The 15,479-nt window shown below is 41.1% G+C and overlaps 1 protein-coding gene across 2 annotated transcripts in view; it reads left to right on the top strand.

Annotated features, from left to right (window-relative positions):
• The first annotated feature begins 10,945 nt into the window (after positions 1 to 10,945).
• DEFB119 (defensin beta 119) overlaps positions 10,946 to 15,479 on the top strand; it is a 12,327-nt gene continuing 7,793 nt past the window's right edge. The window contains exons 1-2 of one of the 2 annotated variants that reach the window (XM_006154707.1): positions 10,947 to 11,112; positions 12,557 to 13,224. In XM_006154707.1, coding sequence (XP_006154769.1) covers positions 11,055 to 11,112; positions 12,557 to 12,759 — 261 coding nt within the window. In that variant the 5' untranslated portion in view covers positions 10,947 to 11,054 and the 3' untranslated portion in view covers positions 12,760 to 13,224. Of the gene's footprint in view, positions 11,113 to 12,556; positions 13,225 to 15,479 lie in introns of those variants that run through there. The other variant, XM_006154708.2, reaches the window with a different exon arrangement.

The raw sequence follows: 15,479 nt of genomic DNA, 5'->3' as shown, positions 1-15,479 counted from the left end.
CCCTCATGGCCATCAGCTGTTCGAGTCCTGGACCCAGAGGCTTGAAAATCACTCCAGGCTTGTGTGCATGCGTGCCCAAAAATCCAGAAAACAGAATGGAGGAGAAGGGATTGTGATTTGGCCATTCCCCCTGGAGGGGGTGATTTATCACTTTCCCTTTCACTGTCTCTCTCTAGCAAGCACACATACACTATGGCAAAACAAATCTTAAGAAAGAAAGAACGAGAGAGAGGAGAGAGAGAGAGAGAGAGAAGAAGGAAGGAAGGAAGGAAGGAAAAGAAAGAAAGGAAGAAGAAAGAAAGAAAGAATCTCACAAGAAAATTGCTTTTTTTCAGGTGTGTATTTATATTGAAATAGCATGTCTTTGTTATTCAATAAGCATTGAATGAAACTAAACTACATATTGAAAATTTAAGATAAGGCACTTATTGTTATAGGAATGGATGGCCCCCTCCATAGCTGTGATGGTCATTAGTCAATGCTTCTAATACTAATGAATGGATTGAAGGGAGTGCTTTTGTGAATTGGGCAGTATTTTCTTTCACTATCTGGTGTTCCTGCCTGAAAGTCAAGATGATTTAGTATTAATGAGACCACTATATGGATGTATTTACAATTTTTTAAACAAACATTGTAGCAAAATGATGTCTCAAGAATTTAATGTAGCAATCACTTACTTTTTAAAAATATTTTACTTTAACAAGCATCAATGAAAAGTGAAAAGATAATTTGTTTTCTGCCTTGATTTGGAAGGGAAGCTAGGGCTGTGTCTTCTAAATTTTGGCCCTGTTTTTCTAACAGGGAGTTGTAAGCACCCACGTGTGTCTGTGGGGGAGGGACACGTATTTCAGGAGCTGTCCTGAAGACTGTCCCAGCCTCCCAGTTTTTGTTAGGGAAGTCTACGCACAAAGAAGCCAACTAGACTGGATTGTCTCAGGAGGAGAGGGATAAGGACTTTTTTATCTCAAGGACAAGAGAGAGGAGCGTAGTGGCATCTGGGTACGTCGAATATCTCTAGAACTTGGAAAGCAGATCCTGTGTGTTTCATAAAGCCCTCCAAGGTGCTTTATTTGGGAAGGGCTGCTCGTATGGAGGAGACCACACTGGAGGCAGCCATTATGGCTGTGACCTGGGAGAAAGCAGTGAAGGCCTGGATGGCTTGGCCTGTGGTTGGTAGAGAGAGCCATGGTGGAGCACAACTCTTCAGCTGTCCAGCACTGCCCAATCATGAAGTTCAACAGCAATATCCTGAGCATGAGGAGCAAGGGAAATAAAATGAATTAACCCAGAATAAGGACTAGGTCCTTCCTATTTCCAGGAACTACGGGGTCCTCATAGGGTCAAGTGGAGGATGACATGAAGTCCCAATAATAACTGGACATTTCACTAACTTTGGCAAGGATGTTCTGGAGCTGGACTTTAAATAAACAAATCAATAAATACAACATTCTCTGAGTCTTGTGTGTTGTGGAGCATTCATCATTGGTATGTGACTACTAATATTGTAAAGAATTATAGAAACAATACTCTTTTTTTTTTGGAGAGGTTTTCGCTATAGGGTGCGTGCGCTTGCCAGACAGACAGACAGAGACAGAGAGACAGAAAGCGAGAAATCACCCCCCCAGGGGGGATGGTCACGCCGCAATCCCTTCTCCTCCATTCTCCTCTCGGGATCTTGGGCACGCATGCACACACGCCCGGCATGAGTTTTAAGCCACCGGGTCCGGGACGCGAACCGCGGTTGACTACGTGGGAGTCCAACGACATAGCCATTACGCTAACTGCTGGTTCCCAAAACAATACTCTTTAAAATTTTTTTTTTATTTAATTCGTTCATTTATATTTTAATTTTACCAGAGTTACAGAGAGAGAGAGAGAGAAAGTGAGAAAACAAGCCACCAAGTCCAGGACTTGAACTGTGGTCGACCATGTGGGAGTGTCCAGTGCCTTAACCACAACACCTGCTGGTCCCAATACTTGGGTTATTTAGCAAAGACAGTAAGAATATTAATCACTCTGCTTACTCTAGGGAAAAGAAGGAAGCAAGTTTCCAGTACAGAGAGGAATTCAAAATGGAGGTTCTGCTTCATTATCTTTCTTTGAGCCTTAGGCTCTCACCTGGAAAGTGAGAAGAGGGTATGAATACATGGAAGGAAGAAATGTTCAGGATAGGCTGTGGTTTACAGTTCTCATTTATTTTACCTTCTTAAATCACCTAATAGATTAGTAGGAAGTTAGTGGGACAAGGTAAAAGTATCAGGCCTATGTGGGACCCTCCCTGAGGACTTGATAGCTAGTGGTTCCTTCTTCTTCCCATCAAGTGATTCAGGTGGCAGAGTGGGTGGCCTTTGGAGAACTTAAAAATGCATCTGCACAGATTTGAGGGAGTGGGTGGTGCCCAGGCTTTAGAACTGGCCAGGCCAGGCTGTACCCATGTGGGAGGCATTGCAAGGGCTGAGGCTACAGTCTGGTTTAGTCTTGGCAGGTCCCAGGAGTATCACACAGCAATCACGGGCCAACTTGGCGCTCTATCTAAGGCTAGCCTCATTCCCTATCACCTGGCTACTTCTCCCCCGATGGCTTCTGCCTGCTAGTCATGGTGGAAGTCCCTGCTCCTCATACTCCCTTCGACCACTTCCTTTAGCCTTGGCCCAGATCTCTCAGCTTAATAGAAGCATCACCATGCAACTGCCTGGACAGACCTCTAGGCAGCTGAATATGAAGACCTGAGAACACATGTGCACATATGTAATAAAAATACACAAACACACACTCATGCACAATTACATGTGTACATGCAAACTACGTATACGAACCAACATATGTACAATATACATTCAAGTACTCACATACACAAAAATACATATAAATAACACATACAAAGTGCAATTAAAATCCACAAATTTGAGCATTCACACCTATGCACAAATTCATACACATATATACGTAAGTACATATAAATAAAACAAAAAACACAAAGGGCCAAAGGTGATGTGGTGGTTAAGGCACTGGATTCCTACATGGCTGACCATGGTTCAAGTCCTGAACTCAATGAAGAAAATCATACCGGGCATGTGTGCATATGTGCATACCCAAAATCCCTAGAGGAGAATGGAGAAGGGATTGTGATCTGGCCAACCCCCTGGTAAGGTGATTTCTCACTTTCCCTCTTTTTGTCTCTTTCTCTGACTTTCTGGCAACTGGATGTGCCCTATGGGAAAAACCTAAACAAACAAACAAAAACACAAATATAAACCCAGACACCCAAGCATAAGTGTTCCATAGCTATTAAATTGTGTTTTCCAAGTTCTTTTTTCAGTCAAGGATGTTTTTCTGAATCATGACAGCAATCCTGTGTAAACAGACACTCATAAAAGAGCTTTTGAAATATGTAGTCAGGAAGGGCCTGGGATCTACAGGTGGGAACTTTTGGTCTAATACAATAATAACAGCAGATACTGTACTTACACTGCAATAATTAAATATCAGATATTATTGTAAGTGCTTTATGTGCACTCATTTAATCATCATATTTTAAAATTTATTTTTATTTATTATTATCATTATTTTTAAATTTGATCAGAGAGAAACAGAGAGAGAGAGAGAGAGGAAAATTGAGAAAGCAGGCAGCCAGATCTGGGACTCACCCTGTGGTTGGCCATGTGGTAATCCAGCACCTTAACCACCATGCCATCTGCCAGCCCCCATTTAATCATGATATTAACCCTATGAAGTATTATCACTCCCATTTTATAGCCAAGGAAACTGAGGTTCAGAGAGGTTGAGTAACTTTTACAAGTAACACAGCCAGAGGACTTCATTATAGGTTTTGTAACTTCAGAATAGGCTTGTAACCACTCTGCAATGTTGTCTCTTTTGATCCTGAGTTCTGTAGATGTTGAATGTCATTCTCAAAATGAGTGACCTTGGCTGAGTAGTATTCCATAGTGTTTATGTGCCACATTTTTCCAATCCAGATATCAGTTGTTAGGCACTTACGTTGATTCCATGTCTTAGCTATTGTGAATAATGCTGCAATAAAAATGGATGTGCAAGTGTCTTTCTGACTGTTTCCCTCTCCTTTGGGTAAATATTAAGGAGTAGGATTACTGGGTCATATGGTAGTTCTATTTGTAAAATTTTGAGAAACCTGCATACTGTTTCCACAGTGGCTGTACTAATTTGTGTACTATCCTACCAACAGTTCAGGAAGGCTCCTTTCTCACCACAGCCTTTGTTATTTTTTTCTGTTCTGGGTTTTTTTTTTTCTCTCTCTCTCTCTCTTTTGTTACAGCAATTTTGATTTGGTTAAGTGATATCTTATTGTGACTTTGATTTGAATTTCCCTTGTGATAAGAGACATTGAACATTTTTTCATATGCATTTTGGCCTTTTGTATATCTTACTTGGAGAGTTATCTGTTTATTTCATTTGCTCATTTTAAAACTGGATTATTAGATTTTTTTGTGGCTGAGTTGCTTGAGTTCCCTATGTATTCTGGTTGTTAATCCCCTATCTAAAACATAATTTGCAAATATCTTCTCCCATTCTGTGAGTTTTCTATGCACCTTATTTATCGTGTCCATTGCTGTGCAAAAGCTTTTTAGCTTGATGTAATCCCATTTGTTTATTTTAGGAATTGTTGCCTGTGCTTTAGGAGTCTTATTTAAGAAATCTTTGCCTACTACAATGTCTTTAAATGCTTCCTCCATCTTTTCCTCAAATGGTTTTATATGGATGAATACATAAGATTTAGGGCTAAGTGAAATAAGCCAGACTATAAAAGACAAACATTGTACATCCCCACTCAATATATAATGAGTATCTGGACTCTATGGGAGAAATGGAAAGATTCAAAGCCATAATGGTAGAAAGGATAGGTGTATACTCCAGAGTCTGTATGGGAAAAGGGCAGATAGTGAGTGGTGGGTGGTAGGGGCTTGGGAAAAACTTATAACAGACACAAGAATGCAGTGTTCTTTGTCGAAATGATTATATAGAATATCCTTGATTTGATTATCGCACATAGCATGTATGCTTTGAAAAGCCATATTGGGGAACCAGCAGTTAGCATAATGGCTATGTCGCTGGACTCCCACGTAGTCGACCGTGGTTCGTGTCCTGGACCCGGTGGCTTAAAACTCACACCTGGCGCGTGTGCGTGCGTGCCCAAGATCCTGAGAGGAGAATGGAGGAGAAGGGATTGCGGCGTGACCATCCCCCCTGGGGGATGAGTTCTCGCTTTCTGTCTCTATGTCTCTCTCTGTCTGTCTGGCGAGTGCACGTGCCCTACAGTGAAAATCTCTCAAAAAAAAAAAAAAGCCATATTGTACTTCTTAAAGATTTACAAAATTAAGTGTAAATAAGAAATCATAAAATAAAATTGGGGGGGAAAGTGGGTAAGCTTGGAGGATATTAAGTAAAATAAGTCAGACACAGAAAGAGAAATACCACGTGTTCTGATGCATTTGTGGAAATTGAGAAAAGTGACCTTGCACAAGCAGAGAGTTGAAGAATGACTACCAGAGGCAGGGAAGGTTGGGGCGGGGGGAAACAAAATGACATTGTTTAACGGAAATAAAAACTACAGCTAGATAAGAGGAATAATGTCTAGTGATATGAAATACAGCAGGGTGAATATAGTTAGCAACAAACTATTGTATATCTCAGAGTAATGAAAGAAGATTTTTTTTTTTTTTGAAGAGGTTTTTGCTATAGGGCATGTGCGCTCGCCAGACAGACACAGACAGAGAGATAGAAAGCAAGAAATCACCCCCCAGGGGGGATGGCCACGCCACAATCCCTTCTCCTCCATTCTCCTCTCGGGATCTTGGACATGCACACACACGCACCCGGCATGAGTTTTAAGCCACTGGGTCTGGGACTTGAACCGTGGTCGACTACATGGGAGTCCAGCGACATAGCCATTACGCTAACTGTTGGTCCCGAAAGAAGATTTGTGTCATTACATAAAGTAATGACAAGTGCTTGAGATGCTGAGTATATTAATTACCCTTATTTAATAACTACACATTGTATTATTATGCTGAAAAAGCACATTTTATCCCCAAAACACATACACTTGTTATGTTAATAAAATAGTTAAAATTTTAAAAAAGGACACATGGTAGGATGCTCAATCTTAGACCAAATGTCTATCAAAGTACTGGAGAGTACCCCCCAAACACCATCATGTTGGTCAGCTTCATTCTTGCACACTGAGCAAGTCATTGTGAATCCCTTTTTGACTTTAAATACCAAGGAGTTTACAGTGTTGCCCAAGTGGAATTCAAAATAAAATAACCCTGAACTCTGAAATGACATTTTACTCCTGTGAAAAGATATGAAACATTTCTGTATGCTGAAATTAAAGAAGTTTTTTAGATTCTCTGCCTTTAGTTTTGGCACACACTTTGCTAGTGCCCTGAGCATGTGCTCTGTCCTCCTGTTGGGCTATCAGCCCTGCTCTGAGGTAAGCTCTCCGTTCAGGGCTTTCTATTTGTTCCTTACAGTGGCTTCTCCAGACATTGCTTATCATCTCCAAGCCTCAATCTCCTACTCAGAGGAACTCACTTCACCTTCTCTGAGACAGTAGAGGCCAAACCTGCTCCAGGCTCCTATGCTCTCCACCATTACTTCAGAGCAAAGACATTGCAACTAAAATGTATTGAGCCCTTACCGCCTGCCAGACACTGTGGTAAACACTGGGTAGCTCATTTTTATCACAACAAACCTTGAGGCAGGTATTATAACTCCCAAATTGGTTAAACAATTTGCTCATTGTCCCTGCATCACTTAAGGCTTTTTTTGGGGGGGATCTATCTATAGATATATCTACAGATAGAGATACCTACATTTATCTCTATCTATAGCTATCTCTATCTCTGTCTACCTATGTGTTGGGTCATTGGAAAAGTCATCATGCATTTTTGCACCAAAAAACATAGAAAAATACATGATGACTTTTTTGACAATCCAGTATGCATCCTTCGGCTCCCTAGCAATTCAGAGAATTCCCAGAGCCAGGCTTAGAAAATGGACAGGAACCAGGAAGGAGGATAGGTAGAGTCAAAATGAAAAATCATCTCATTCCTCCATTTAGCTGCCACCAGATCCCATTGCTTGGGACCTTGAACTCTACCCCATTTGCCCTGATGCCCTATTGACCCTGGATGCTGAACAACATGGTGTGTTCCTTTGTCAAGATACATCCTCTACTGTTTTTTCTTTCTGAAATCAGGAGTATTTGATTCAAAGAACAGGATGGGAGTCATCTGACTGGCTGAGCCTAGGCTATGTGCTCACATCCTAGAGGTAAGGTGAGCAGGAGAGCAAGTACATACACTTTTTCAGTTTTATGGTGCAAGGCGGCACTGCTTCTCCAAAAGACTCATATGGTGGAGGATTTTCCCCCCAGTAGAAAGGTCGATGCAGATGATAGATCAAAAAACAAAACAAAATGAAGCAAAATGACTAAATATCTATAGCAGTCACACAGGTAATAAGTAGCTCAAGTAGGATTCAAATTTCAGGTCTGTTTGACATAAAAGTTTCAGGGTTTAAGGACAATGTTATGCAGTTGTTCCATAAAATCCCCCTCCTTTCAAAAGAAAAGATCTCTATTGAAGTCTGGTGGTTTCATTTACTTTGACTCCACCTGCTTCTTCCACTCCTGGAGTTTTCTCCAACAGCTCCCTCTCCCTTTTATATTTTCAGTATCTTTGTACAGTGTACAGCTTAAGCTGAGGGGAAGTACACTGTACAAACATATTTCCTTAGGACCTTCTCTTTGGTCTGGGCTCCATTGCAGAGTCCTGGGTTTGAATCCTGATCCCATCTGTGGTCCTCTTTAGTCATTTTACCTCTCTGATCCACAGTCATGTGGCCTATCCTCCTTTTAATGCCTCACCTTATGTCTCAAACATTCACAACCAACCCTTTTCTGACCAGTCTCCTGACCTTCCTTTATGGAAATTGCTTTTTATGCTCTTCGTTTAAAAAAATTTTAAATAAAATATGTTTAATAAAAATGAACTTGAGAGCCATGATCTAGTGGTTGGGAAGCTGGGTCCCACATGGCTGATTGCATGGTTTACATCTGGGCCCTGATGACTTGAAAAACATGCTGGGCATGTGCTCCAAATCCCAACAGGATGGAGAAATGCGGGAGAAGGGATTGTGGTGTAACCACGTCCTAATGGGAGTGCTATCTCTCTCTGGTGAGTGCACATGCCATATGGTAAGAACTTAAAGAGAGAGAGAGAAAGAAAAAAATATTTCAGTCCTTCTAATAGCTAGTATGGCAGTCTGGATGAGTGTTGGCCAGCGAACTGGAGCAGAATTGATGTGTTAAACATCTAGGTTTGTTTTTTTTTTAAGACTTTTTTCTTTTTTTTTGTAAGTTTTTTTTTGCCATAAGGTGCATGTGCTCACCGGAGAGAACAGAGAGAGAGAGAGAGAGAGAGAGACAGTAAGAGGGAAAGTGAGAAATCACCTCCCAGGGGAGAAGGCAACACTGCAATTATTACTCCTCCATTCTTTTCCTGGAAGTTTGGGCACACATGCACATGTGCCTGGTATGAGTTTCAAGACATCAGATCTGGGACTCAAACAGTGGTTGGCCATGTGGGAGTTGAGCACCTTAACCACTAATGCACCTGCTGGCCCCATATGTGGTATTCTTAAAGGGAAAGATGGTGAACTTCATTTCCTTCTCTCCTCTCACTTTGATGACTGGAATAGGGGCCAGAGCAACTTTTGGTTCATTAAATGAAGCTGACTATTGAGGATGATGGAACATCAAGACAAAGGAACCTAGTTCCCTGCTAAATTGTGAAGTGACTACACTTAACTCAGACTTTCACATAGAAAATAAGTCAATGTCTGCCCTTTGGAATCATTATTGTTTGGGGAAATAATAAACAATAGATAAAATACCTGAAGTACTATTGGATATGCCAGGTGATGCCAAATTACTTTTTAAAAAGAATTATTTTATTAAATTAATTAATTTATTATTATTATTTTGACCAGAGGGAGACAGAGAGAAAGAAGGAAAGTGAGAAAGGAAGCCACCAGATCTGAGATTTAAACCATGGTCAGCCATGTAGAAGCTCAGTGCCTCAACCACCATGCCACTTGCTGACCCTAGTCAAATTTCTAACACTCCAAATGGAGAGACAAAGATTAAGCATGTAAAATAAAATGTAAAAGAACAGATAAATGTATGAAGGGCACAAAACAGGTTACTAAGATCCAGAGTGACTGCAGGTGGAAGTATCTGGAGACGAGAGAAAGCCTCTCCACAAAGATGACATTTGAGAAGAGATTGAATGATGAGTAGGTGCCATTCCCAGAAAAATCTGAGGAAGAGCTCTCCTGGTAAGGCCCTGAAGTAGGAACAAAATTGGTAAATTCAAGGTACAGAAAATGTACACGTGTGTATCCTTCTGTTAGAAAGCTTAGAATGGAGAGCTTGAGTGTGTCAGACAAAACATGATGCTCTGTGAGGTTGGCCCACATGTGAAGGTTCTGGATTTTCATCTATAGACCTCCCTAAATATACTGGGCTTGCACCTACCTGCCCGTGATCCAGACTGACTCAGGCTGAGGGTGAACAGTGCAATCAAGACCATGTTGGCAGTACTTGTCTGTCTGTCTGTCTCTCTGTTTCCCTCACTTATGCAAAAAATAAATATTTTTTAAAAGTTGAGAATAAGTGATTTTTAAAATAAAATATTTTAAGCTAAAAAGCTTCTTCAAAGCCATGGAAACAACAATTAGCATGAAAAAACAACCCTTAGAATGGGACAAAGTATTTGCACATTATTCCTCAGACAAGAGGTTGATATACAGAATATACAAAGAACACAGACAGCTCACCCAATAAAGAAAAAAAAAAAGCAATAATCCAATTTAAAAATGGGCAAATGAACTGAATAGACAACTCTCCAAGGAAGACATAGGAGTGGCCAAAAGGCATGTAAAATGTGCTCAACGTTTCTTATCATAAGGAAACTGCAAATTAAAACCACAATGAGATATCGTTTAACCCAAGTTAGAATGGCTAGGATAAAAAAAATTAAAAATGACAAGAGGCTGTGGTGAAAAGGGAACCCTCTTACACTGTTGGTAGGAATGTAAATTAGTACAACCTCTGTGGAACACAATATGGAGTTCCTCAAAAACATGCAAATAGAACTACCATATAACCCAGTAATCCTACTCTTTGGTATTTACCAAAGAATAGGAAAACCCGGTGTCAGAAAGACACTTTCACATCCATGTTTATTGTAGCATTATTCACAGTTGCTAAGACATGAAATCAAATTAAGTTTTCAAAAACCGATGACTGCGTTGAAAAACTGACATATATTCACTATGGAATACTACTCAGCCATAAGAAACAATGAGATCTTCTCATTCAATTCAAAGTCAAGGAATTTAGAGGACATACTCTTAAGTGAAATGAGCCAGACTTTGAAAGATACAGATTGTATATCTCCACTCAATATGTATTGAATGTCTGCACTCTATGGCAAAAATGGAAAGATCTGAAGATATGAGAGTAGAGGGGATAAGTGTAGATTACCAGAGACTGTAAGGGAGGGCAGTGGGTGGTAGAGAGTGGGTGGGAGAGGCAAAGGGAAGAAACTTTTAACAAAGGAACATAAATTTCTCTGTGGAAAAAGAATCTTCTGTAATTTTTGCTTTATAAAAATTTAAAAAATGGTTTTCTATGTATTTTTGCATTAATGAAGTAATTTTTTCATGAGTCTGAAAAGGCAAAGTGGCTTTAACTTGCTTGTATTCTTGCCAGGAGGGAAAGCCTGTCTGCCATGGGCACTGGCCTGTTTCCCACACTCCCATCCTGTGATTTGCTAAAATATCTGCTACACACTGTCCTTTGGCCTGACTGACCTCACATAAATCCCCTCCTGTTCTGATTCACTGCCCACGGCCCTGCTGATAAAAGCAAAGCTCATCCCCGCCGTTGAAACTCTATTTTCATCCTCTACAGCTCAGCCTCCTTCATCTCCTGGGTCCTGCCAGCCATGAAGCTTATTTTCCTGTTTCTTGCCATTCTTCTGGCTATGGAACCAGTAATGTCAGGTAATTTGGGTCTCTCAGGGGTCTGTAATCCTGGTCACAGAATTCTCCCCTTTTCTTTTTCCTATCACTATGGGAAGCATCTGGAGTCTTTTCTTACTGAATGAAGCTTTGACAGGGTTTCCAGGATCATCTCATGTTAAGATTATTCCCTGACTCTTTTTTTGCCAATGTGGATAAATTGGTATATGTTTTGAATCACTGAGCATTGAAAGGAAGGGATGACATCCTTGTGGAAGCTTGGGAAGGACTTAGAGTGAAAGATCTGGTGCAAGTTGGGGATTTGTTACAGACTTTGAGAGATTAGACTGAAGGTTGGGGGTGAGTTGTGATGAGGGAGAAAAATCTCTGGGGTTGAAGTAATAGAAAGAGGACTAGAATGAGCTAGAGGTGGGACCAAGAGATAGCGTGATAGTAACGTTGATGGTCTCACATGCAGTCGACCAGGGCTCAAGTCCCAGACCCAGTGGCTTAAAACTCACTCCTAATGCATGTGTGTGCATGCTCAAAATCCCCAGAGGAGAATAGAGGAGAAGGGATTGCAGTGCAACCATCCACCCTGGGGAGTGATTTCTCACTTTCTGTATCTCTCTCTCTGTCTCTCCAGTGAGTGTACATGCCCTATACAAAAATCTTTCTTAAAAATAAGAAAAAAAAAGATTTTTATAAAAACAAACAAACTCTCTAAAAACAACAACAATAAAAAGAGTAAGCTGGGGGTGAGATGTTGGGCTTCCCTAATAGATTGGGGTGGATTGGAGAGGAGACAGAGCTTGTGGGTTGCGTGGAGCTAGTGCTGGGGATTAGACTGACAGTCAGTGCCGGATGGTGCTCAGTCTGGTGATGAGCGCTGCGGGAAATCGAGGTTGGTGACTAATTAGATTTGGGTTTGGCTAGGAGCTAGGGCTCAGTGGCAATAAGCTAGGTCAGTAATGCTGGGAGTTCAGTTAAGGTTGGACTGGGTTTCAGCTTGCATTGGGTGAATATGGAGTCAAGGAGAATAGGATATTGGGTGTGGCTGGAGCTGAGGCTTGTTGGGCTTAAATTAGACCTGGTCAGGCTTTTGATAAAGAGCTGGGTCTTTTGTAAGTAAATCCACTCCACTCGCTAATATTACAGATGTTTATTGTCCTTTACTCACCATTCCCAACCTCCACTGAAAGGGACATTCAGTAGCATCAATTGATCCCAAATTAAGGAGTAGAAAATTGGGGGTTAAGAAAAATAGAATGGGGGGATATCTAAAAAAGGTTCTTCTGAAAACATTGGAGTTCTCTTAGTCTTAGTTCTCCCTTCTCTCAAGGTGCTTTCTCTCCCTTCCTGGGTCTGGGCCCAGTATGACTTATTCAACCCTCTGTCTCCCATCTCCCCTGTCCTCCTGCTCATCTTCTGCACCTTCTTGTCTCTCCACTTGGTGTTACTAACATCTGCTTAATGTTCCACGAAGAATGTTGGATGAAAGGACACTGTCGGCTGGTGTGCAAAGACGATGAACAGAACATCATACGCTGCAAAAACCGTAAGCGGTGCTGTGTCCTTACTCGTTACATAACAGCGGAGCCCATGACAATTGACGGAATCCTTGCCTGGACCAGTCCTCAGACATCCACACCAGCCACTAAAAAGAAGAGAAATAGACATCGTGGATAAAAATGGCTTTGCTTCAGATTTCTTAGTTTTCACATTTCATTAAAACTCACAAATTTGTTTTTTGTGTCTGCCAGTGGTCAGGAATGATACCCCAAATGGATTGAGAGTGGAGAGGTAGCAGAGGGAATTAGGAGATAGTAGAGAGAGGTCGTTAGGGCTGGGTCACAGCAATTAAATGATGATTATACTTTTGACGAAGGTTCTTCATCAGCTGCAGAAGAGGCTACTGCGTCAGGGGTGAACTGAGAACAGGGGAGCAGAGAGATTTAAAGACAAGCAGATGCCTGGAGAGAGGGAGAATCGTTGGCCTGGGAGTGTTGGTTCATCTTAGGAGTGAATGGGCTGGGTGTAGACAGGGGTTGAGTAAAGCCCTAAATATTTGGGTTCCTAGGGAATTCAGCTGAGATGCTTTCTGATGTTCAAGACCCTCCAGATCCAGGGCCGGAAGATTTCCAAATACTAACAAAGCACATGAATCTACTCATTTACATATGAGTTTGCTCACTATTCATCTTTTACATTTTTTAATGAATTCATTTATTCTTTCATTTGGCTCAGCTCTGCCGCTTGCCACCAGAAGACTTGGCATATTAATCTTTCAAAATTTCAGCTTTCTCATCTGTAAAAATCAAATAATAGTAGAATCTATCTCAGGATTTTAAGAAAGAAATGAGATCTTACAGAGCACAGTGCCCACAGCACAGTAAGCCCTCAATACATGTTAACTGCTGCTATTATTCATTATTTATTAAAGAATTTATAGAATGCATGCTGTTACCTTCCAGCTGTTAAACTCAGGGCCCTGTTTTGTCTAAACTGACAATTTAGGCTGCAAGAAGAATAACTCACAAGGGACATTTAAGAATCCTGATGGCAAGAGGCCAGCAGGTGGTGTGGTGGTTAAGGTGTTGGACTCTAGCCTGGCTGGCTACAGTTTGAGTCCTGTACCTGGCAGCTTGCTATATTTCTTTCTTTCTCTCTCTCTCTTTGGTAAAATTGAATAATAGTAATAAATAAAATTAAATGAATTTTTTTAAAAAAAAATTTAAAAACAAACAAGCAAAAAAGAATCCTGATCAGGACTTTGGAGGACTGAAAGTTCCCCCAGGCTTTATTAACTCAAATCCTATTCTCTGGGCCTTACTTATCCAACACTGCAGGAGGCCAGGGACTGGGAGAGCTCTATAAAGCATGGTGCAGGACATAGAAACAGGTAGAAAGGGGTCACTCTGATCAGGAAGATAATTTGCTTTCAGTTCAATATTTCTCTTGTTAGACTCTGGAAAGAGAGGCCCCTCCTCTCATCTTGGTCCTACTATGGGCTTCCTCTGGCTAACTCCTTCCCCATGAGGTGAGGAATTATTGGGAACAAGGGGATGTACCCACCTCAAGACTGCCCTCCCCCTTTTCTGATCTGTGCTTTAGCTGGGATCTGGGATTACCTGTCCCCAAAATGCTTGCAGCTGCTTCCAGGGACTGGAAAGATCTTTCCCCATGGTCCACACTGTTTCTGCATACTCCTAGTCAGGAGGAGTGCAGAGGGACACTCGTGTCTGCAGGGGCTATGGCTTGAGTGAAAATGGCTGTGTATATGAAGCCCTTACAGCGTGGGGGCGAGCTCAGCATGGGTAAAGGAGCAGTGGCCTGTGGGCTGGGCCAACTCCCTTCATGTACCTATGTTACTAAATCTAATGCGAGGATTCTGCTCTGGCTCACAATTCGTTTCTAAGCCCATTTCAGAGGCAGGAGTTGCATAATCCGCGTTTGCACAGTTTTAAAGTCTGTCCATGAGCTGGGGGCTCTCAGGCTGCACATGAGAGCCACCTGTGCCTTGAGGTGCCAGCCAAGATCATTCAAAACATTTTTTCTTCTAGTTTTTGCTATCAGGCATGTTTATATCTAGTCTGAAGAGAAATATACAAAAAAGCAAGAATAGCTAAAAACAAATTCAAAAAAGAATAAAATTAGAGGATTTATTCTACCATATTTCGAGATGTGTATATTAAACTGACGAGAATGGGTACTGCACTTGCTCTTAGGCAAAAGGCAAGGAAGTGAAGTCAAGACTTCTATAGTTATAGGATCCAGACTCTGTGGGACTGACGCAAAGTTATCAATGGAATAGAATAAGGAACTCAGAAATTGTCCCATAGTAGGACAGCCAGTGAATTTTCAAAAGAATTATTTATTTAATTTTATTTTTCACTATTATTCTTCTTTAAAATTTGACCAGACAGAGAGAAAGTTAGAAAGCAAGTCACCAGAAGGTCCATGACTTCTATAGCAGCTAACCATGTGAGAATCCAGGCTTTAACCACCATGCCACCTGCTGGCCTCAGCCAAGGAATTTTTTACAGGTACAGAAACTATTTGATGGAAGAAAGATAATCTTTTCAACAATGATGCTGGAATAATTGGACATCTCAAGGCAAAAATAGCAAACCAAAACAAAAACAATCACAAAACCAGAACTTTGACCAGGTAAATCTCACTCCGTTTACAATTACACATTGTATTCATCTATCAAAAAAAAAAAAAATCACACTATGGGGCCAGCAGGTGGCATGGTGGTTAAGGAGCTGGACTCCCACATGGTCCACCACAGTTGGAGTCCTGAACTTGGTGGCTAGCTTTGTCACTTTCTCTCTCTCTAGAAAGCACACATGCTCTATAGCAAATTAAAAATAATAATAATAAATAAAATTAAATAAATAATTTTT

Source organism: Tupaia chinensis, unplaced genomic scaffold (genome assembly GCF_000334495.1).
Source record: "Tupaia chinensis unplaced genomic scaffold, TupChi_1.0 Scaffold000418_1, whole genome shotgun sequence".
Lineage (NCBI taxonomy): Eukaryota > Metazoa > Chordata > Mammalia > Scandentia > Tupaiidae > Tupaia > Tupaia belangeri.
Note: the sequence above shows the minus strand (reverse complement) of the source record. Positions and strands in the feature narration are given on the sequence as shown.